The sequence below is a fragment of the Antechinus flavipes genome, chromosome 3 (assembly GCF_016432865.1).
Source record: "Antechinus flavipes isolate AdamAnt ecotype Samford, QLD, Australia chromosome 3, AdamAnt_v2, whole genome shotgun sequence".
Classification (NCBI taxonomy): Eukaryota; Metazoa; Chordata; class Mammalia; order Dasyuromorphia; family Dasyuridae; genus Antechinus; species Antechinus flavipes.
In genome coordinates, this window is record NC_067400.1 from 317353969 (window position 1) to 317378580 (window position 24612).

Consider the following 24612-nt stretch of genomic DNA (forward strand, 5'->3'; position numbering starts at 1 on the left):
GGAAAGACCACATAGGTCCACATAAACTATGCAACAGATGACTACTATTTGAAGGTTTTGGATTATTGTAGGCCTTAACACATTTTATGTCCCTAGAATTGTTCAAACAATAGAGGTATAAAAAGTACTAGACGGGCATGTTACAACTATTTAATTCTAGGTAGTATAATTTTGCTAGATGTGGAGTCATTCAAGATGGGTCTGTCTACCAGTTGCTAGTTGTGGAAATGTTACTTACCCTATCTCTGCCATAGCGTCTACACAAGTAAAATAAGGAACTTGCTATAAATTGAAAATATTAACATGCTCCTATTTTAAGGAAAATCATTATAAGGAAATCTTAATTTGCAAAAATAACCTATGATAAAAAGCCAGCAGATATGCTAAAAGATTATGAAGAACTGAAGAAAAACTAAAATAGCTCCTAAAATTGGACTTTTTTTTAAAAAAAGAAACTTCTAAAACTTAGAGGGATGGTCTAAAAGCATAAGGAACGCCAATCTTGAAATAGAGGAACCAAAGACAGAATTTTAATGCATATGTATTCATGGTTTGCCACTTTCTTCCATAGCTTTAGATCCAAACGCTAAGGCAAATTCAGATCTGTTTCTCTAGTTGCATTCATCACACCCTTTCTACCTTGACTCCCTATCTTATTACCTCAAACAGAGCTTATTATATTCCCCCTAAATTCCTTAGTCTTTCTGAGTCTCCAGTTTTTACTATGGGTACACAACCATTCATCCAGTCACCCTGATTTGAAACTTTGGTCTTATTACTGATTCACTCCTCTCCACCTCTGCTTATCCTGTTGGTTCCAAACCTATATTAGTTTTATCTCTGTGGTATCTCTCTCTTTCTCTGCCCCTTCAGCTTAATAGTTGTCACTCAAATACAGGCCTTTATTACCACCATACTGAACTACAGCAATAGTTTCCTAATAATGCTTCTTGTTTCTATCTTCTTCCTCCTCCAACTCTTCCTTTCTGCTTATTTTTCTTTTAGCTCTAGGAAACATATTTCAAGATACTTATCTTCCCTAAATGATATCTGATTATGTTACTCTTCACAAAATCCTCTAATTTCCTATTGTCTAAATTAGTAAATCTCAAATTTGTCTGACATTTAAACCTGATACAATCTGCCACTACCCTACTTTTTATAAATTAAAAAACTCTTACTTTTACCCTCCATATATACTAAATAGAAAAGAAAAAAAATAGAAAAATATCAATTGCTCATGGGTGAGCCAACATAATGAATAATTCTGTCTTTTAAAAAATTACCTTTGTTTATGTTGTTCTAAATGTTTAGAATGTTTTCCTTTCCTCCCTCTTTGTAATATTTTCAACCATCTTTAAAAGATCAACCTAAGGCCTACCTCTGCCATTAAGTTTTCCTCTCAAGTCAGTAATTATACTTTTCTCATCAGGCATAATTTTATTTACAACTTTTCGTTGAAAAGGGCAATCGTAATAAATAACGGCTAGGCTCTGGAAGGGAGGTAATAGTTAAATAATATGGTCCTTTTCCTCAAAGAGCTTTCAGTATAAAGGGAAAATTTAAGAATAAGCACTTTACGGAGTTTCAAGATACTGTTTTATAAGAACTGAAGGAGGAAGGTCATTAGTGAGAAATTTTTTTTAACTTTCCTAGAAATAAAAGGTAGCAGTTGAGTTAGGCTTTAAAAAAATTGTACCAAAATGTAAATAATTGATATTCTCTCCATATTTGATAACAAAGAAATTAAAGCCCACTGGTTAAAGCAGTAGTTAAGGGGTCATTAAAAGGTAAAGTTAGAAACCCCAATTCCCCTACCTTCTAGATTTGCTTTAAGTTTGGTCTTACACTTTCAACTCTCTTAATGTAAATTACATGGATTTGGTTTTTTTACTTCCTTTCCAGCAGCAGTATATATATGGAACGAAGAAAGAACATAAATTAGTACACAGATAGTGCTTCCTTATGAATTTGTTATCTAGCTAATTATTGTGTGATATCTTTAAGGATATATGTGTGAAAAATGTAGTGAAAAGGAAAGTCAGAATATAGCACTCTCACAAACTAACTTTATGAGATTAGGCCTCAGTCTCATCTAGAAAATGAGACAGTTGGATTAAATGATCCAAGATTCTTGTTAAAATAAAAGTGTCTGTGTATCGGTGAATTTGTATTTGTCTGAGAGTGGATGAGGCTTTACCATTAATTCTATCACAGAAAGAACTCAAACTGAACCTTAGAGTTAATTTAATTCTTTTCTCACTTTCCTCTCAGTTTCCATAATAAGGAAGGCTTTAACTAGATAGTTTAGTCCTTGCCTTTTTTTTTTTTTTTTAACCTTGCTTTTCTTATCTACAAAACACCAACCTTGGTCATGATCCTTCCAAATGATGTTTTATGGGAATGATATTTTTACAGATAACCAAAACATCGGAGAAATAATTTTTGAAAAATTATTAGCAAGAATACTATGGCAATGAGTAAGCCATTGCCTGTTCAAAAGACTGAACAGGCAATGGCTTATTCATCAACAAAATATGCCATTATTTTATTTTAATGGAAATTAGTTACTCTTATAGAAAAGATTCACTTCAATTCAAAAATTGTTTATCAGTATCTATTACATATCAAACACAGTGTTTGGGGTTGGGAATACAAAGACAAAAATAAAGAGTTCCTGTTCTCAAAGAGTTTACCTTCTCTAAAGGCAAGCAACATATTCACAGATGAGCAAATACAAAGTAAACACAAAGTAATTGTGAGACAATCACTAATAGCTGGTAATCAAGAAAGGAGTCAGAGTTTGAGGGATTAAGAGAGAGAATATTACAAAAATAGGAAAGACTTAGGCAAGGGCATGGGAATGGGAGATAGAATGTTATCTAAGGGGATTGGGGAAGAGACTGAACATTAAGGACAGGCTTCTCCATAATAAAAAATAAAAATCGAGAGCACAAGTAAGGAAGAAGTCAGTCTTATCTAAAAAGACCATTTTATCTTCTTCTGAGAGTGGATCAAAGGAGAGAACTGAATAACATTGAGGGGGTCTGAGCTTTAGAGGTCTAGTTTAGAACTATTACATAACAGATGAGAAAACAGACCCCCAAGAAATGAAAGTGACTTGCCCAAAGTCATTCTAGGAGCCAGGATTCAAACCCATGTCTTTTGACTCCAAATTCAATTATTTCTGCTCTACCAAATACTGGAATACAGGACAAAGACATGTAAGTGAATTGTGGTAACCCTTAACCTTTTTTTAAAAGCAAATTCCAAAATTTAACACTGGAAGGGAACTTGGAGATTATCTAATCCAATACTCTTTAATGAATGAGGAAATAGAGGCTGAGGGAAGTAAGGCCTAATTGCTCAAGTTCATAAGAAGAATTATTTCCTTCCCTTCTACTGTTTTTTTCGTGTCTTGAAAGAATAAGAAAATTTGACGAAAAACTATGTTGGGACACACCTGTTACTTATAAAGTAGAACAATTTCATAAATTAAAAAAAATATATTAAGTATTTTAAAAAACTGTAATAAAAGGACAATCCCAAACCATAGGTTTCTTAAACAGTAACAAAATCATTCTACTAATAGTAGAATGAAAGCTTTTGGAACGAAGAAACTAATTCATTTTTTAATTGCCACATCCATAGTACTTAACACAAAACTTTATGCACAGTAGATAGTTTTAGACCTTCCTATTGAGAATACTATGACAGGGGTTCTTCTCATAAAGCCCCAGGAATGTTGTAATGGTATAAATTGGATTAAACACTCGAGTCCCTTCCAGACCTCAAATTCTGGGTTCTTACAGAAAAATCATCGTATATTTCAAGAACCTGAACTTTTGAGAAAGCAGGACAAAACCTCTGGTTTAAGATTAATGATACCTGAACTAGAGAAACCTGGTTGATTTAGATATGGCATGAGAAGCTACAAATTTGCTTGGAATGTGTGGGTTAACTTTAGAATTTTTTAAAAGGGCAGTACTCCCAGTTTAGTGACAACTCAATTCTAAATGTGTATTACAAGAAATCAGATGAAAGGGTAAAAAAACCTATTACTCATGCGGCAACAAGGTAAGTTAGTAACATTATTTTCTTATACAAAGAGCAGCATATCGAACTGGTTCATCCATTCTGGAAAGCAACTTGAAACTATGTCCAAAATACTTTCAAACTGTGCCTATCATTTGACCCAGCAATACTGGGTCAATACAAATTGAGTAGATCAATCTCCCAAAGAGAGCAAAAAAAGGAGAAAAGGACCATGTGTGCAAAATATTTATAACTCTTTTTATGTTGGCAAGTAATTGGAAAACTGAGGTGTCCATCAACTGCAGAGTGGCTCAACAAGTTACGGTATATGATTATGAAAGAATACTAATACTATTGTGCTATTAAAAAAAATGACAAAAGTATCAGTAAGCTTTGGGAAAACTTGAATGAACTGATGTAGAATTGAGGTTAGAACTAGGAAAACAATTTATAACAATACTGTAAAGACAAAAACTCTGAAAGACTTGAGAACTCTGATCAAGCATGATTCTAAAGGATTCATGATCAAACATGCTGCCAGAGAAGTATCCTCAGACTGTAGACTGAAACATTGCTATGGTCAGAAGGTTGTTCTGATAACATAGTAGAAATGTCACCGGCCTGGCAGTCGAATGATCTGGGTGTAGAATTAGTTCTGCCAAACAGTAGTGTGACCTTGATCAAAGTATTTCACCTCTCAGGGCCTTCCTTTCCTCACCTCAACATGAATCAGATGAAGACATCTTCCAACTCTGCCACACTATGTTCACATGACAATTTAAGAAGAAATACTTTTAAGAAAATGACCATGGTTAAGAAACCATTTAAGACACTGGTGATAGAGTGAAATAGGTAAAATTTGGATGATTTATGAAAACAAATAGTGGCATGTAATCTATGAAAAATGAGCTGCAAAGATCATTTTCACCTGTATTCTAAATGTACACATTGTGAATAGTTTGACTCAATTAAAGAAAACCTGGGTTTCAAGTTCTACCTCCAACACATCCGGCTGTATAACTGTCATGTTCCCATGATAACTTCCTAAGGCTACAATTTGCAGAACAAATTATCTATGTGTGTGGTCTGATGGAACTTTCTTATCTGAAAGCTCCCTACGCCAATGAAATCACATACAAAAATATAGTAACTCTTGTGATTGGTAGAATACTGCAACTACATGTTCTATGAAATTGGATCAATGATATATTAAGATGTTTGGTTGGAATAAGCAATTTATTCAGTAGCTACAATATGCTAAGCACTTTACAAAAATTCTCTCATTAGATCCTCACAACCCTGGGAGGTAGGTGCTTGTGTTATCATCTGTTTTACAGGTGAGGACAATAGTAAGTATGAATTTAAACTCGGGTCCTTCCTGACTTCAGGCTGAGTTCTATCTACTCTGCTACCCAGCCGCCTTTCCCTGTAGTGAAGTGCTGCAGGAGACTAATCTGCAAAATACAAGGGTGGCCCCAAAGGCCTCAAAAATCAACTACTGGTTTTTGTAGTATTACCTAAGATATGTGATACTAATATTTAGTGTAATGGGTACTTAAACCTAGGTTCAATACTCAATTTTCTTTAGCAAGTCCAGATTGCTCTTAAAACTCAAAATACTTAAATAAATATTTATTTTAAGAATAGGTTTATAGGGGCAGCTAGGTAGCACTGCCATTAGAATACCAGCCCTGAAGTCAGGAGGACCCAAGTTCAAATCTGATCTCAGACACTTAACACTTTCTAGCTGTGTGACCCTGGGCAAGTCACTTAAACGCAATTGCCTCAAGGGAAAAAAAAAAAAAGAATAGGTTTACATACACATGAAACATGATTAATTTCATTGTGTATGGAGTAAAACATTTTAAAACACATCCCATCCCCCCCAAAGTCCACATAATTATGAAAACTGCAATTAGCTCAAATGCTGAGTTTGAAACAAAAACAACATTTTCCTTCCATAACTGAAGAGGCTTTGCAGTGTACTCCAAAATTCCTTTACAATGCTTGAGTTATCTGGACCACACTCTGGGATTTAATCTTGCAGGTGGCTATTTTTCTTTTCCCCTTTCAGTCCATTTCAACTTTTTCCTCTAGTGAGACAAAAGGCATTGGTGGGGTCCCAGTGTAGGTTGCTGAAGGAGGTTTTCCCTTCTAAGCATTCATGCCTTTGTTTTGTAATGGCAAATTTCACAAAAATTTCCGAGGGCATCCTCAGCTTTTTATTCCACCTGAATTGCACATTTTAAGGGTGTTGCCAGTGAGCAGCAGAAGACGTACCTACCTACCCCCTAAGTGGTACCACCCCCACGGAGAGGGTGTTAAGAGAGGGGGAATCGAGGGAGGGAAAGAGAAATAGATCTAAGTGGTACCAAACTCAGCAAAGTCAGATCCCCCACCTCCCAAAGGGCAACACACACACACACACACACACACACTACACCCCACCCCCCAAAACCAAAACTGGTACGGCAGGAGGGAGCCAACGGGAGAGAGAGGAAGAGAAACGGGAAGACTGAAAGCGACAGACACTAGACAACTCAGCCCCTGAAAACACGTGTCTATACTCGCGCGTGCACACACTCCTTTCTGTCTCTCATTCTCCCTTCTCTCTCTCCCCGCTCTCTTCCCAGCTGCACAGCACGGAACCTCTCTCACTAGCCAGGAAGGGTGAATGAGGAGGGTGAGGGAAACAAGACCAAATAACCCCCATTCATTCCACCTCAGGTCCGGGACTACCACGTCTGGGGGATGGGACCTAACGATGCCCTGTTTCCTCAAGAGTCCAGGACCACCAGCTGCCTCGGTTTCCCCGTATCCCCTTTCCCAAGCCAACAGGAGTTTGCTACAGACGGGGACCGAAGCCAAGCTGACCGGGACCCCGGCCCTCCTTCACCCCGGGGGCGGCCCTCCAGCTTCCCGCAGACGGCGTCCTCGCCCCTCTGTGACCTCCAAGGGCCCTAGGGAAGGGGCCCCTCTCGCTCCGCTCTTCCGCCCGAGCAGAACTCGGCTCACTCCTCTGGCCCAAGCGGGAATACGGGCCCCGCGGGCTTGGGAAGTTGGGGTGCGCCCGGCGCAAAGAGGCTCCTCACCTGGAACTCAGCGAACTCCTCACAATTCACACCTCCAGTGGGCGCCGACATATTGGACAGGCGCGAGGACCCCGGCGGAGGCCAATCACAGAGGAGCGAGGCTGTCCGAAGCAAAGCCTGATCAGAAAATCTGGATTGGGTCCAGAAGAAAGGCTCAAACTCGGAAGGCGTCTTTGCTTATTATTACCCTCTTATATCCTCTCGTCTCTGGGTCTTCCATTCTCTCTTTTCCCGACACTCTTAATCTTGTCTATCTTCACCTTTGTCCTACTTAATTGTTGAGCTTCTGATCTCCTTGATTTTGTGTCGAGGACCGCTGGCAATTTTGCTGAGTGATTTATTTAAAGTCACAAACAAAAAGTTAGTTGAATTCCTAGCACTCTAGACAAACACACGCAGGCGTGAGGGAAGAGTAAATGTCAATGTATATTATACATAACATGAAAAGTATGCTGTTGGATCTTCTCCACTTTCATATATAACAATGCTAAAGGAAGACTATTTTGGGACTTAGTGCAAAAAAAGTCCCTTAATAAAGAGATACAATATGCCATCTATAAGACTCAAAAATTATGTTATAGTTGGAAAGAACATGAGCATCTAGTCCGGATGAAACAACTTCCCTCTTCTCTGATACTTTCCATCTCAATAAATCCTTTATTCAACTTCTTTTCCTATAGTCCTAGATGCATTGTCCTTCTTCCTTGTTTTTTCTAACTCATGCCTTTCTATTTCAGGATTTCTTTCTCTCAATTATTCTTTCTATATCTTCAGTCTTTCCATTTCAATTTGATTCTTCGTTTTGCCTCCATGCTCACACTGTCAATAATTTAAAAAAAACAAAACTGTATTGATCATTTAAAAAGTGTTAGCTTCTCCAATTCCTTAGATCCCATTTGTAAAATGAGGATAACAATTTTTTAAGCCATTTATGTTATTATTATGACTGTATTGAAGAACTTGAAGAGAGATACTTTTTTCTTGTTATAATTTTGGGGTTGAAACGAACCTTTGATGAGGATCTATGCAGGGCAGGGAGTTGTGGGAACCCCTTCTGGCCATACAGGTCCTTCCTAAATGAATTTATAACCCAAAAAGTTAAACTGGCAAAAGCGGCTTATTATTGGCATTGGGAAGTCAGCCTTTGCTAGAAAGACTGAATTCCTTGATGGCAAAGTCCCGACAGAGGGATATAAAGTTTTTAGCAGAAAAATCCTATCCTAGCAGAAAAAGTGAATAAGGTCTTGTTAGGGAAATAAGAGAGAGATAAAAAGAGAGTAACACTGAAAGAAAATGTCTTTCAGCGGGCAAGGAGTCCCTCACAGGTAGCTATGCTAAGGGAGGTTCCTTGGCCTGGCATGATTCCTGCTTTGAGGTCCTCTGCTGCAAAGGATTGAACCCAGCTGCCCCCCTTTATAATTGAAACCTTGGCTAGAAGCTGAGGGCAGCTCTTGATGTGGGTTGGGAGCAATTTGAGCTGGAATCAGACCTAAATCTTTCAATAGAAGTTTCAATTGAATGAGATTACTGCCCCAGCCTAGGTTTCCAGTAGATTGGGACAGTTTACTGAGAGTGGTCCTGAGCTAATTTTTAATTCAATCTCCATTTCCTGCTAGGGCTAAGTAGGAGTGGTCCTGGACTTAACTAGTCCCACCCAGATAACAGAATGAAACAACTTTATCTTGATTCCCTGGGGCGAGTCTCCAGGGGAGAGCTTAGTGTTCCCCCTAGAGTCAGAGAGAGGGAAAGGGAGAGTTTTGGGGCTCCCCTCATCATCTTGAAAAGTCATATTTAAATGCTTATTAAAAGACTATTGTATAAAGCATTGGTGAAAGGTAAAAGCCAGTATCTCTTCTCAAAGGAGTTCAAAGTTTAATTGGAGGAAACAAAATATAAGCAAGTTATCTATCAGATAAATTAGAAATAATTAACAAAGGGAAAGTATTAAAGTTAAGGGGACTCAGGAAAAGTTTTCTGTGCAAGGTTAGTTAATATAGCTAATACTTGAAGGAAGTAAGAAGGCAGAGAGATGATTGGAGAGCATATTCCAAGGATGGATGAGAACTAGTGAAAATGCCCAGAATTGGGGGATGGAGCATCTTCATAGGACCCAAAAGGAAGCCAGTATTATTGGTTCATAAAGTACATGGTGGGACTTATGGTGAAAGAATATTGAAAAGATGGAAGGGGGATGTTATAAAGGACTTTGAACAACAAACGATTTTATATCTGGTCCCAGCAGTGGGCCATATGGAGCCATTGGGATTTATTCAGCTAGGTAGTGACTTACTAAGCCCTGTGCTTTTGGTAGCTGAGAATTGATTTTAACAGGGAAAGGCAGAGAGAACAAACAGCAACCAAATATAAGGTATTGAGAGAGAGCCAGAATAGACTTTGGCAGCAGTAGAGGAGAAAAGGGGGTTTATTTCGAAATTCAAAGTCAACAAACTTTGGCAACAGATTAGATAAAGGGAAGGATATAAGAGAGTGAGAGGTTCAGGATGAAACCTAAGCTGTAAACAGCCTGGGTGATTGAGAGAATATACTCAACATGGATTGGCAATTTAGGAAAAGGGATGGGTTTAAAAAGAAAGATAATGAATTCAGTTTTGGACATGCTGAGTTCAAGATGTCAAAAAGGCAGCACCTAAGATTAGAAGATATGTACATAAGGTCCACAAATATTAAGTCAATTTGGAGAGTATTAAGATTATGAAGAAGTCAGACATTTATCTATATTCTCTGGTGCCTAATTGGGCTCCTCAGTAGATGAATAGATCTATGTGTCCTTCATGAATTAAGGCTCAAACTGTCTCTAAATTGAGTAAAGCGTTCATTGGAATAAGGCATTCAACAGGCCCTTTTCCAGGAAGGCATCACATCCATTATGAGTCACATCAACTGGGGGTAGGGTGTGATTGATGCTAATAGGGTGTAAGGTTACAATCTGCTGGAAGCTGGAGTGTGATTGATTAGTTCTGCTCAGTGGTTTTATCTGAGAGGTCTTGAGTATTGTCCTACCAAGGACAATCCTGGTCAATCTTACTTGTGAACACACTTATTAAAAGAATTAAAAGAAAAAAAAATTCTTATTAAGAAGAACCCACTCTGCAAGGGAGGGACTCTTCTGAAGTTCAGAGAAGTTGTGACTTGCCCATGATTACACAGATGCTGAGTGGCAAACCCGATTCCAAGTATAGCACTTTATCCCTTATGCCAATCATCTCCTGAGATCTCCTCATTTGGCAGATGAGGAAACTGAGGACACTCAGAGAAGATGATTTGTCGGCTTTGTCTTGATACTGATAAAAAGTAGCCGATTTTAAATAGTTTTGCCTCTCTTTGTATCGTTATCAGAGCAATACCTTGTACATAGTATTTCATATATGAAAGGTCGTGGTAAAAAGTGAAGCTTCTTTTAAAAGAATTGTTCACTTTAGCAGCATTGATATAAATAAGTTCAAAGAATGATGAATGGAGATCCCTAACTGAGCGTAATATTTGCTGATAGTCCAGCCGTGCAAACTAGTGCCAGAGCTGTCAAATCCTACTGTGTGCCAGGCACTGTGCTAAGGGCACAAAGGTAAAGGGCAGGCCTTGCCCTCGAGGAACTAGTCATCTAAAGGAGGAAACAATACGCAAAAAGCTGCTTACCAACAAGATAATAGAGTTAAGTGGAGTTAAAAGACGGAACCAAGGTATTCTGAGTCTCAGGCCAGTGCTTTTTCCAGGATGCCATACTGAAATGTCAGGAAATTTAACATGTATATGCTTGCCATCTGGGGAAGGGGAAAAGTCGGAACAGAAGCGAGTGCAAGGGATAATGCTATAAAAAATTACCCTGGCATGGGTTCTGTCAATAAAAAGTTATTTTAAAAATATACCTAAAAAAAAAAAACAAAGAAATGTCAGGAAATCTTTTCTATGATCCATTTCTATAAAGGTAGGCAGTCTGTGGAGAAAAAAGAAACTTAACAGTAGCAGCATAATAACACCTAAGGACAAGTCAGAACCCACGGCATCTGCTACGTGCCATGGCGGAGCAGCCCAGCCAACCCACTTGCAGAGAGCTCCTCCCCTCCCGCCTTCTAGGAGACCACGTGAGGGGAGCCGGGCAGCGCAGGCGGTGGCGCGGCCAGCTCGGGCTCTACGTCACTGGGTCCTAGGTGACTTTGAGGCTGATCCGAGCTGGCCCTCTCCCTGCAAACTCGGCTAGTCTGCGAAGTGGCAGGACGTTCCCTCTCTGGCGATTATGGGGAGCTTGCGTGGCCTGTGCCTGGCGGCGGGTGAGATCCGGGGCGGTGGCGGGGAAGGAGGGCGGACACGCAAACCCCGACACCCCGGAGCCGGCCCTCCGCCGCTCCTCCCCTCAGGGAAGGGGACAGGAACTCCGGAGCAGAGAGCCCCGAAGACCACCCATCTTACCCGCCGTCCCCTCCGCCTGGCCCCTGCATCCCCCCCACAGGCGTGCTGGGTCCCCAGCTGCTGCTGCTGCCGTGGGCCCGTGGCTTACCCTCTGCCTCTGTTAAGCAAAGAGGGGCTACGGGGGCGGAGCGGCGCATACCCTCTGCCGAGGTCGCCCCAAAGAGAACTGTTTCTCTCTGCTTAGCTGCTTATCCGGGGTACCCGGGAAGGGTCTTTTAAGTGCGGGATTGGAGGGAGGGGCCACCTGAGCAGAACTGACGGATACGGAAACAAAAAAGACTCAGTAGCGGGGCGGACGGGTGGTGCTGAAACCTTAGTCATCTGAAATGGGATAAAGGTGGGAGGAAATAGATCTAGAAGGGTATAAAAGTCTTCTCAATTCAGAAGTAAGAGGGCAAAGGGATAGCGTGGGGGACGAGGGTAATAAGGGAGAGGGATTCTTGCAAGGGCGGATAGGTTACGTATCCTTAGCAGAGTAAGAGCAGGTAGAAAAAGTAGAGGCGTGAGGAAGAATAGGAATGGGGTGAGAAGGAAGGTGAGGGGAAAAGAGAAGGAAAATAAGCAACAAATAATTACAACGAAGTCCGGATTGGATAGATTCACCCATAAACCGGAAACAATAGATTAAAATTTTGATTTTTCTTTTTTTTTAAATAACGAAGGACTTGAATTCAGGAATCCAGGGTTTGTGTTTAGTTGTTAGTTCCTGGCAGTGGGATCCTAGGCTGGTCACCTCGACTGTGCGATTGGGTTGTGAAATGGGCACACATGTTTGGAGGGGTAAGGGGGGGAGCAATTAGAGTTAAGTGACTTGCATAGGATCACACAGTTGGGATGTGTTTAGTATCTGAGTCGATATTTGAACTCAGGTTCGCCTGCCTTTAGGGCCGGTGCTCTATCCAATGCTCTATCTAACTGCCCCAGTTTTGTTTTGCCTAAATTAAGTCTGTATTGTGGGGGTTTATAAGAAAAGGTCCTACATGAACTATTCTCTTCAGCAATATTTTTACAAATAAATCCAAGGAATAAGTGTTGTGATGTCCTCAAGATAAAGAACTGCATGTATACTCGAGTGTGTATGTTCAGTCTTAAGCAAAAGTTTTGTAATTCAGCAAAGAGATAAGACCCAACTGATCTGATCAAACCATTTCTGGTCTTGTATCCTTGTCTCCAGGGGAACCTTTTTAGAAAGGCCTTGACAAGCTCTCCAGTATAGACGAGCACAGCCAGGAAAATGATTATAGGGAATAAACCATTTGATAAGGGAATTGCTTGTTGATGCAGGGCTAGAATACAATAAGGAGAACATCAGAATAAGTAGAACTGTTACAAAATCACAGAGGGAATTCCATTTATTAGAGAAACTAGGTTAGGGAGTAGACAAAGCTCTGGGCCTAGAGTCAGGAAAACTTGGAAGTCAAATTCAGCATCAGACAATGAACTAAGCTGTGGGACCCTGGACAGCTCATTTAATCCCCATTTGGCCCAGTTTTTCTCATCTGTAAAATGGGGATAATAATGGCATTTACTTCTAGGGTTGTTGTGAATATGAAATGAATAATATTTATAAAGTGTTCTTGTTATATTACATAAATTCTATTATTATTATTATTTGTGATTTGTAGAACTCAAATTAATGAGTAGAAGCCTTGGTTATGAAATTTTCCATTCATTTTAAATTAAAAGTCTTTGCCAGAATTGCTCATTATGGCTGCCTTTTGAATTTGTGAGTTATCACTAACACTGATCCATCAGAGGCTCACTTGTCAAGAATGTTGTAGAGAGGGGGTTGATCTCTGCATTTGGTTGAGGATTTTCATAGAAAAGATACTGGAGTGGGTTGCTATTTCTTTCAGCCCATTTTACAAATGAGGAACTGAGGCAAACTGGTTGAAGTGACTTCTTCATACAGTTAGTAAGAATGTGAGGCCAGATTTGAACTCAGGAAGAGGAGTCTCCCTCACTCCAGACTCTGCCCTCTATCTACTGGGTCACCTAGTTGCCCTGAGATTTTATGAGAATGACGAAGAGAAAATATCTGAATCCCCCAAATTGTGCCTCATGAAAAGGCTCTGAAAAGCTAAGTCAATGGGGTCTACTTTTAGGTGACAAATGTGGTAAGTGGCTTTAGAAATATGACTGTTTTTGTCCTAATGATTGTTCCTTAGGTAATTTGCCTTTTGGGTGTGTCTGTAAACAGAGAGAGTGGGAAATATATTTTAAAGTTGTTAGCTAGGAAAGAAATGATATATTTAGAAATAAAAACCCTGGTAAATGGCATAATTTGGTCAGTGCTTTCTTGGTGGGGGGAGCAGTTTGTTGCTGCATTGTATTAAAACTAATTAAGAATAGAGTGAAAAGGAACTCTGATTTCTTAGATAGAAAATATAGACTAAAACTATTAAATGAATCACTTTCTTGTCTGAAGGAACTACTGAGTTCTAGAAGAAATTCCAGAATCTCCCTTAAATCTCATTCCATTTAGCAAAACTGTTAAAAGTGAGAGTACTACCACTTATTATACAGTTTAGCATCACTTCCTTTTGTCCACTGGAAATAAGACATAAACAATTATGACTTACATAAGAGCTTTATGGCCTATCCTGATGGCTTTATAAACAATCCAAATTATCTTTTTTTGATATCTTCCTTGCAACCCCAGCTAATCCTAAAGTAATAAGATTGACATTTATATAACCCCCAGAAAATTTGCTAAGTGATATTCATACATTCTTATTTGAGCCTAATCATGAGATAATGAATTTAGCCTAGTATTATTCCCATTTTAAAGATAATTAGACTTATAGCTAAATACTGCACCAGGCCACCAGTCTTGATCACTCACAATTCTTTATCCCTAATTTTTTTAGATGAGCCTGACTCTGGTCATGTAATGCAAGCACATCTGCAAAATTAATTTTAATGTACTAATAACCTTAATCATTTACATAGAGGACAGAATAAATCCAGGAGTATATGGTTTTCAGTATTATGACTATTAACACTTTGTGACTTCAGGGCAAATCCTGAATCTCCTTGTATCTACCTCATACAACTTCAATGCCCTTGAATATATCTGCCAGCTAGAGAGTGGAGGAAACTTTCATTCCAGGAGTTCTAATGTTGACTGCCAGATCTTTCCTGTATTCATGTCATCTCATCAAGGAAGAAATACCTATTACTCAGTACCAGATTTTCTAAGACCCTAAGATTTTGGTCACCTGGTAAATATCAGAAAACATCATTGGTTTAGCCACAAGCATAAATCTTGCCTATTTTACGACCTTGTTCAGAGTACCTAAAACTGACTTCTCTCTGCCAAAAAGCACTTGAACATGTAAGGACTTCCAGAAGTAGCTAGGTGTCTTAGTGGATTAAGAAAGTTAGGAAGACCCAAATTCAAATTCTTCCTCAATGTATTGCCTGTATGTCCAAGGTCAAGATGCTTATTTAATCTCTCAGCCTAAGTTTTCTTTTTCCTTTAAAAAAAAATAGCTTTTTATTTTCAAAATACATGCAAAGATAATTTCCAACATTTACCCTTGCAAAACCTTGTGTTCTAAGTTTTTCTCCCTCCCTTTCCCTTCCCACTCCCTAAGCAGCAAGTAATCCAATATATGTTAAACATGTGCAATTATTCTAAATATATTTCCACATTTATCATGCCGCACAAGAATAATCAGATCAAAAAAAGAAAAAACAGAGAAGTACAAAAACAACAGAAAAAGGGAAAATACTATGCTATGGTCCACACTGAATCTCCACAGTCCACGTTCTGAATGTACATGTTCTCTCACAAGTCTATTGAAATTGGCCTAAATTACCTCATTATTGAAAAGTCAGTTGATCATAACATAATTTTGCCACTGTTCACAAAGTTACCTTGTTTTTACTCACTTTACTTAGCATCAGTTCATGTAAATCTCTCCAGGCCTTTCTAAAATTATCCTGCTGATAGTTTCTTATAGAACAATCATATTCTATTCCATTCATATTTCATAACTTACTCAGCCATTCCCCACCTGATGGGCATCCCCTTAGTTTCCAGTTCCTTGCCTCTACAAAAAGGTCAGCCTAGACTTTCTCATTTGTAAAAATAAGTTATAACAACCGCACAGAATTGTCATGGTTATCAAATGAGATAATATTTGTGAGATGCTTTGCAAACCTTAAAGTGCTGTGTTTGCTTATTATTTCAGAATAATTAAGGTCCAAAGAAAGATCTTACTGTGGATGCAGGAAGAGGCCTGTATATTTTGGAGGAGAAGCTTTCTCCTTATCATCTGAATAATGAGCATTTTCTCCATACAGTGACAATACTTCCTCTCCCATCTGGAATATTCTATTCTTTTTTTTTTTTAATAGCTTTTTATTTTTCCAAATACATGCAAAGATTGTTTTCAATATTCGCTTTTGCAAAACCTTGTGTTCCAAATTTTTCTTATTCCCTCTCTGTTCTCCCCCTCCCCAGGACAACTAAGCAATTTGATAAACACCTGCAGTTCTTCTAAACGTATTTCCATATTCATCAGGCTGTGCAAGAAAAATCAGATTAAAGGGGGGAAAACACAAAAAAGAAAAAGAACAAGCAAACAACTAAAAGAAAAATGATGAAAATATTATCTTTGATTCACATTCAGTCTCTACAGTTGCTCTCTGCATGCAGATAGCATTTTCCATCCCAAATCTATTGGAATTGCCTTGAATCACCCCTTGTTGAAAAGAGCCATCACAATTGATCATCATATAATCTTATTACTATGTACTATGTTCTCTTGTTTCTATTACTTTACTCAGCATCAGTTCATATAAGTCTTTCCAGGTTTTTCTGAAATCAGTCTGTTCGTCATTTCTCAGAACAATAATGGAATATTCTGTTCTTACCTTTGTCTCCTAGAATCCCTAACTTACTTCAGAGCTAACCTCTAGTGTCATCTATTTGAGATCTTTTATGATTCCTCCTCTTCCTCCATCAGGTAACTGTTGACTGCTAGAGCCCTTACAAGAAATTATTTTGAGTATATTTGTATGTTAACTAGCATTTATACAGCCCGTGCTATATGCCACGCATTGTGCTGAAAACTTTACAAATATATCACATATGATCATTTGTTGTTGTTCACTTGGATCTGACTTTGATCCCAATGGGCCAAAGCACACCAAGTTCTTCCACCCTCTCAAATCTCTCAAGGTCTGTCCAAGGTCATGTGTGTTGTTTCCAGGATAGTGTGTCATGTTCATTGTTTCCATGATACTGTATATTTATCTCATCTTCTGGCATCCTTTTTTTCTTTTGCTTTTCCCAACTTCAGGGTCTTCTCCAGTGAGTTCTGAATTAAATAGAATTAGAGCCACTAAACTGTTCATAAGACTCCTCCCCTACTGGCTGCATATCAATGTAGTTTTAAAATGTAATATCTGTTTTTTATTGTACTTTTATTTGTAAAACTATTTCCTTATCACTTGTTAATGTAATATGGGCCATGTTTGGTCCTCAAGGGAGTGTTATTGTACTCATTGTTGGTGTGTTTTAATATCTCTGGACTAAAGGTATCTCTTAACCAGAATGCTGTAAGTAAAGAGATTATCTATATCAGAGAAATCTTAGCATAGTCCTTATTTTCCAGTCAGAGGTCCTAGTCCAAATCCTGCTCCTGAAGCTTGTTGGCTATGTGAAGTTGAGTAATGTCACTTGTTTCTCTAGGTCTCAGTTTCTTCATCTGTAAAATGAGAAAGTATATGACCTTTGAGATTCCTTTCTACTTTAGTTTTATGACCCTAATACTATAGATAATATAAAGTTGAAATATGTATTGCTCTCCAGGAGATATACTTTCATTTAATATTTTCAAAAGGGCTCTGATGTTCACTTGAATTTCAGGATATGATCCTTTTAAAGTAGAAGTGGAGGATATGCAGCTGTCTGACCTCAGGGGCATATGACTTGGCTATCTTTCTATAAAATTAATCATCAAAAGATTAAACAGCTTTCTTCAAGGATTCTCTTATTCAGCATTCAACAAATATTTAGCTTATTGGATATGTGCAACAGTCTGCTCTGGGAGAGATATAAAGGTAAATAAGATGAGATTCTTTGCCTTTAAGATACCAGAAACATTACCTCACTGATTATCATTGTTCAGTTTGTTTGCACTATCTGAGACATTATGGGTAATTTCTGTATCACTGACAATATAGATGGGACCTTACAAATGATCAATTATTAAGCCCTTTTATTTATGGATTAAGAAACTGAGGCCCAGAGAGGTAATGATTGCTCAAGTTCACGAAACTTCTTAGTGGCAAGGCAAAGCTAGAACTAAATCTGGGTCTCCAGGATTTCATTTCAGTTATCTCTCTATTATGATATGCTGTCCTCATTTCTTTTGATCCTGTTAAAACTTCCCTATTTATGCCTCCCAGCTTCCTTGGCTTTTTTCAAGTCCCAGTGAAAATCCCACCATCTACAGGAAGGCTTTTCCTCATTCCTCCCTAATTTGAGTGCCTTTCCTCTATTGATTATTTCCAGTTTACCCTCAAGCAGAGTTTGTTTACACATAGTTGTTTGCAGTTGTCTTCCCCATTAGATTGTGAATTCCTTGAGAGTTCAAAGATGGAATTCTTTGTATTTAGCTCTTAATATAGGCCTGCTACATGGCAGATTCTTAATTAATGTTTTTTGATTGACCTCAGGACTAACCTCAGGTTTACTTCTCTGCCTCTGGCCTTTCCTCATCATCCAGCTTCAGGCCATTGTTGCTGAAATGGCCTCTCAAGGTCCTTGGTGTTTGAGGAACAAAATCAGTACATGAAACTGCCAAAGAACCTGTATTAAAAAAAAATATATATTTCTCAACATCATTTAGAGCTAGAAAGGACCTCAGAGTTCTAGACCAGCTATCTCATTTTATACATAAAGAAACTGAAGTTCAGGAAGAGTAAGTGACCAGCCAAGCCCATAGAAATATAATTATCAGAGAGAGGATTTGAACTTTGGGTTCTCTGGCTTCAGTGCCTGTTTACTTTCCGTTGTACCGAATGATAGATAATGGTACAAATTATTAAAAAATTAATATTTGACATTCAAGGTTGGAGAAGATCTTTATAAACTGGGATTAATATAGAACAGCTTCTAGGGAAAAGATTAGGATTTGATTTGGGTCTTAAAATAATGAGATAGTAATAGTATAGAAGTTTTCAAAAACTATTCCTCCATTGCACAACCTGGCAGATTCTTCCAAATTATATATAAAACCCTGGTAATAAACTAAGTAGTTGAAGGATTACTTTCCAACTGCCCTATGCCATGTAGAGGGAGTTGTGTGGCATAATAAATATAGCACTAGACTTAAAGAGTCAGGAAAATGGTCAAGTCTAAGTATACTTGGCTCATCATCCTATAATAGGCCAATTAAAAACAGAAACTATCACTTTATTGTGATGTGATTTTCCTTTCTTTGTCCATAGCACTTAGTATAATCCTTGGCTCATAGATCTTAATAAATGCCTAGTTGACTAACTACTAGAGGACCTACCAATGATACCCACTTCGATGAAATGACAGCTCCTTGAAGAAAATGTCAGATTGGAGAGCAGTTCTAGGCAGACGAATGAAGAAGATGAACAAATGCAGATTTGAAGACAATGTGTGAGGAGAATGGAAAAGACTTAAGGAGTTAAAACAGAAATCTTGGATTAAATTAGGCAGTAGGGTTGGATAGTTAATGTGAGGTCAATTGATAGAGATCCCTGAATGCCGACAGAATTTTCACTTAGTGTGTTTGGTAGTATGGGTGTGTGGACTTTTTTGTTTGTTCTTGACCAAGGAGAACAGAAAAAAATGGCCTGGTGGTTTTGTACAAGGTATGAAACTAGAGACAGATAGCTAAAATATTAGAATAATTCAGACATGAGATTACAAGGGCTCAGATCAGGGCAGTAGGTCCATTGAAATATTGAAAGGAGAAAATATTAAAGATATTATGAAGGAAGAATCTTAAAAGATTTTAAAAATTTTATTAGATTTTCCCAAGAAGGAAAAAAGATGATTCATATTTATAATCCTAAAAAGTTAGGAAGAAATAAGGAGATTGGAGAAGAAAGGAGTTTTTAGTAAGAGGCAATTTCTAAATGAAATTGGCTTCTAGTATGGTGGTTAAAAGAGATGAGTCCAGAGAGATGTTTCTTGCACTAAGCTTACAGAGCGAAGAATGAAAGAACAGATGAAAAGAGGGCTATGTTTAGGTGAAAAATATGAATGGGAATCTCATGATAGGCTCAGATTTCTTTATGTTTTGATGAAGAGTTATAGTAATCATTTTATAAGTAATGAGAGTAAATGCTTAAAAGAGAAGTTTTTGGAATAGTCACTGTGGGAATTAAACTTGGGCATTAGTGAGAAAGCCAAAAAGGATTTTCAGTGGTCTGGCCTTGTATTTTGACTGTGTAGATCAAATCTGTTTAATTAACAGACTGCCTCTAGTACAAGGAGTCCCTAGCTTTTAGAAATGGGCTGTGTTCCAAATATTCACATAAGTAATTTTAGAATTCTGGAAGCATTTTCCCATGAAAAGATTATAAATAATAATTAGATTCCCAGGCTATCCCACAAAATTAATCCACAGTCTAACTTTGTCCATTTTTTGGTTCGCAATTTCACTAACTTTTATCCCTTTTTATTCCCACAACTACTGCCTAGTTTTGGCCCTTATTTCCTATCTGGGATGGAATTAATCTCTCCTTTCAATCCTGTATCCTATAACTAGAATCTTATGAATCTGTTTTAATTATGTCATTCCCCTCTGTGGTGATTCAGATTTATAGTCATAAGCAAGGTGAGAGGATGTTAGCATAAGTCTTGGTAATGACTCACAAGTAGACAAAATCTTGAGTTAGGCCAGCTAAAAGTCCAGCACAGTTATCAGAACTCAAGAGAGTGCAGATCCTGATAATAGGAATATGTTAAACAAGACATAGGCAGTAGTGGTCATGTTGTGGATAATAGGTATAATCAGATCCCAATAGTAGTAAAGTTAGATTTCTAAAGTTAAAGGGATTGATGTTAGATAAGTGGTAATCTCATCAGTGTGGGTCTTAACAGTAGCACATAGCTAGGCAAAACTCAGGATAATCCAATGTTAAGGTTTCAGGCCTTCAAGGAAGACACAATCAGATTAAATTATGTACATCAAGAATTTATAAGGAGAAGTTGCTGAAAAAAAATTATTTATCATTTTTTAAAATCAGCTTAGCTATTGGTCTTGATTCCCTTTTCTCTCCCTCCCTCCTAAAAAAAACAAAAACCTTGTCCTTTATGGCCATAAACATCCTTGATTAGTTAGGACAATCCCAGATCTCCAAGGTTGTCATTAGCCATTCTCTTTATCAGCTTGGGAAACTTAGCATATTTGTGTCTGGTGGAAAGAACAAAACAAAACAAAAAACACAGATATTAACAGAGAAACTCTATTGAGAGTAAGAAGAAAAGAACCTCAGGAGCTCTATAGGGTCATACCCTGAAATGGATGGATAAAAAATTAGTCTTTCGAGGAAAATTGTTAACTGTTACTCAGAATCCTTGTCTTCAGGTGGTCCATTCTACTTCTGGGACCCAGAGCAAGAATTATGATAGTAGAGATTATATCACATAAAAAGACTGATGGCTTCCCTTTGCCTAGACAAGAAGATAAAATTGAATCTGCTTAGCCTGCAACAATATTTATCATAGTCACGGAACATTAGTGTTACTAGGATTCTTAGAGACCAACTCATCTAATCCTTCATTTTATAAATAAAGAAACTGAGAGCTAGACAGATTGTTTTGTCCATGATCAAGGTTTTTTTGGCAGGCCTGGGAATTTAATGCTGACCTAAATCCCAGGCAGTTTTCTTCCCATTATGTATTATGGTAATTCTTGTGCCCTTTCAACTTTTTCAAAAATCTGCCTATAAGTATACACAAACTACAACTATATAAAAGGAAAATGAATGAAAATGATCATAGACTCCTCATGAGGATGTAAAAGGGAATGACTGGGAAAGAGTATATTTGCTTTTAATGAAGCTTTATGCTTTTTAAAATGAATTTGGCTATGTTGTATATATGATTTATGTAAGCTTTTTAATGAATGAAATTAAATATTAATTGCTACTAAGCAATTTTAATTGTATTGATTTTCACTATTTATAATGTAATAAGATATTTTTTATGTCTCCCTACCTGGAAGAAATAGCTGATGACTAGCAATGAATTTCTCTCAGATTTCACAGATTTCCTTTCACCTCCCTCTCCCCAGCAAGTGAAGCAAAATCTGAAAATAACCCCATCTCACCCAGTTATACATAATCTTCTAAAAGATCTCAGAGATCTTTTACTCAGCTTTATGGAAGAATTTTCATTGCTAACATATAGTGGGGAGGAAAGGCTAATTTAATATTTCCTTGGTATGAAAGAGCGACTGACTTCTCCACCAAAACTCTTATTACCCGGACCTTTATCATTCATACCCTATCCCATTTTTCATCTCTACTGTTGTGTCTATAATTATTTCCATCTCTCTGTTCTCTTTCTCCCCCCTTAAAGCCTTCAATTTTTGCACCTCTAAATTCAATACAGGCCATGTTAGAAAAAAATTTTTATAGTTCTAAGGCAAGTTGAATAGGTTGCGGTAATTTTTTTTTTTAAATTAAAGCTTTTAATTTACCAAACATATGCATGGGTAATTTTTCAACATTGACCCTTGCAAAACTTTGTGTTCCAAATTTTCTCCTTCTTCCTCCACCCCCTCCCTAGAGGGCAGATAATCCAAAATATATTAAATATGTGAAAATACATGTTAAATCCAATATATGTATACATATTTATACAATTATTTTGCTGGGTTGCAGTAATTCTTACTAGTTGTTCAAGCCTTCCAGGCATGCATTGGCTTATAATGGAAAAAGTACTGATCTACTACTAGTATACTATATAAATTCCTGAAAACAACTAAATGGTATGGTGCCTGGCTTCTTAAAATGTGGTTCCTGAATTCCCTGTGGGGTCTTGCAATTGAATGTAGGGGATCACAAAACGATGATTTCTTATCGGTAAATGTTTGATTTATGTACCTATTTTATACATACCTGGGGTCACGTAAAAATTTCTTTCTTTTTTTTTTTTTTAAATTTTTATTTAATAATTTCTTTATATTGACACTCGTTTCTGTTCCAATTTTTTTTTCCCTCCCTCCCTCCACCCCCTCCTCTAGATGGCAAGCAGTCCTTTATATGTTGGATATGTTGCAGTATATCCTAGATACAATATATGTTTGCAGAACCGAACAGTTCTCTTGTTGCATAGGGAGAATTGGATTCAGAAGGTATAAATAACCCGGGAAGAAAAACAAAAATGCAGATAGTTCACATTCGTTTCCCAGTGTTCTTTCTTTGGGTGTAGCTGCTTTTGTCCGTCATTTATCAATTGAAACTCAGGTCTCTTTGTCAAAGAAATCCACTTCCATCAAAGTATGTCCTCATACAATATTGTTGTCGAAGTGTATAATGATCTCCTGGTTCTGCTCATTTCACTTAGCATCAGTTCATGTAAGTCTCGCCAGTCCTCTCTGTATTCATCCTGCTGGTCATTTCTTACAGAACAATAATATTCCATAACATTCATATACCACAATTTACCCAGCCATTCTCCAATTGATGGGCATCCATTCATTTTCCAGTTTCTAGCCACTACAAACAGGGCTGCTACAAACATTTTGGCACATACAGGTCCCTTTCCCTTCTTTAGTATCTCTTTGGGATATAAGCCCAATAGAAACACTGCTGGATCAAAGGGTATGTACAATTTGATAATTTTTTGGGCATAATTCCAGATTGCTCTCCAGAATGGTTGGATTCGTTCACAACTCCACCAACAATGCATTAGTGTCCCAGTTTTCCCGCATCCCCTCCAACATTCATCATTATTTTTTCCTGTCATCTTAGCCAATCTGACAGGTGTGTAGTGGTATCTCAGAGTTGTCTTAATTTGCATTTCTCTGATCAATAATGATTTGGAACACTCTTTCATATGAGTGGTAATAGTTTCAATTTCATCCTCTGAAAATTGTCTGTTCATATCCTTTGACCATTTATCAATTGGAGAATGGCTTGATTTCTTATAAATTTGAGTCAGTTCTCTATATATTTTGGAAATGAGGCCTTTATCAGAACCTTTAACTGTGAAAATGTTTTCCCAGTTTGTTGCTTCCCTTCTAATCACGTAAAAATTTTCTTGGGCAAAATGGGGTCACAAGTAGAAAAAGTTTGAAAACCTTTGGTATGATGGACTGAGGTCAGGAACACGAGTTTGAATCCTTTTCATTCTACCAGCAGTGTGAACTAACCACTTCTCGGTTTCTTAGTTTTCTAATCTGTGAAAGGTTCCTTCCAACTTTTATCTATGTAATCTTGTAATATTGGGGATGCTAGTTGGCTTCCTCAGTTTCCTCATCTGTAAAATGAAGATGTTGGACTAAATGATCTTTTAAGTACCCTTTAAATTATATGTTTTCCCAGAAATTGCCTACCTTGTAGTTTAAAGTACAGTTAGAAAGGTCAACTCTGCAAATGGGTTTGGGCATATAAAAGAAAAAAGTCTTATTTTCCACATCTGGGGAAGATAACAAACAATCCATATCCCTACTGAATTCGAGTGATGGGAAAAGTTAGTGAGCCTTGGTTCAGTAGGGGAAAAAGTGACATTAATTAAAACCTGGGAGTTCAAAATTCAAATTCCCTTGACCTCTTAATTTTTTCAGGATCCTGAAGAAAAAAAAAAGCTATTAATAAAATGACTTTGAAATTGGGCTTAAAATTTTAATACTCAATGTTCTGCCTATTAGTAAAATCTGTTGGTAGAACAGTTAATGTTCTTGTTGTTATTCGACTGCAATTGCTAAGGAAGGAATATGGATGGTATCATAATTTATTTCTAAAAAAGAAGTACAGTGGCTAGAAATAGTAAGATGAGGTTAACCCTGGGAATTCATTTTAAGTAATAATAGCTAGTATTTATTTAGTGCTT

General features: G+C 37.6%; 2 protein-coding genes across 3 annotated transcripts in view; one reads left to right on the plus strand and one right to left on the minus strand.

Moving 5' to 3' along the window:
* MIX23 (mitochondrial matrix import factor 23) overlaps nucleotides 1-7234 on the minus strand; it is a 28717-nt gene extending 21483 nt beyond the window's left edge. Inside the window, exon 1 of the mRNA XM_051985394.1 lies at nucleotides 7128-7234. Coding sequence (XP_051841354.1) covers nucleotides 7128-7178 — 51 coding nt within the window. The 5' untranslated portion in view covers nucleotides 7179-7234. The remainder of the gene's footprint in view (nucleotides 1-7127) is intronic.
* Nucleotides 7235-11281: 4047 nt separating this feature from the next.
* Nucleotides 11282-24612, plus strand: part of FAM162A (family with sequence similarity 162 member A) — a 37805-nt gene continuing 24474 nt past the window's right edge. The window contains exon 1 of one of the 2 annotated variants that reach the window (XM_051985395.1): nucleotides 11282-11413. In XM_051985395.1, coding sequence (XP_051841355.1) covers nucleotides 11380-11413 — 34 coding nt within the window. In that variant the 5' untranslated portion in view covers nucleotides 11282-11379. Of the gene's footprint in view, nucleotides 11414-16488; nucleotides 16529-24612 lie in introns of those variants that run through there. The other variant, XM_051985396.1, reaches the window with a different exon arrangement.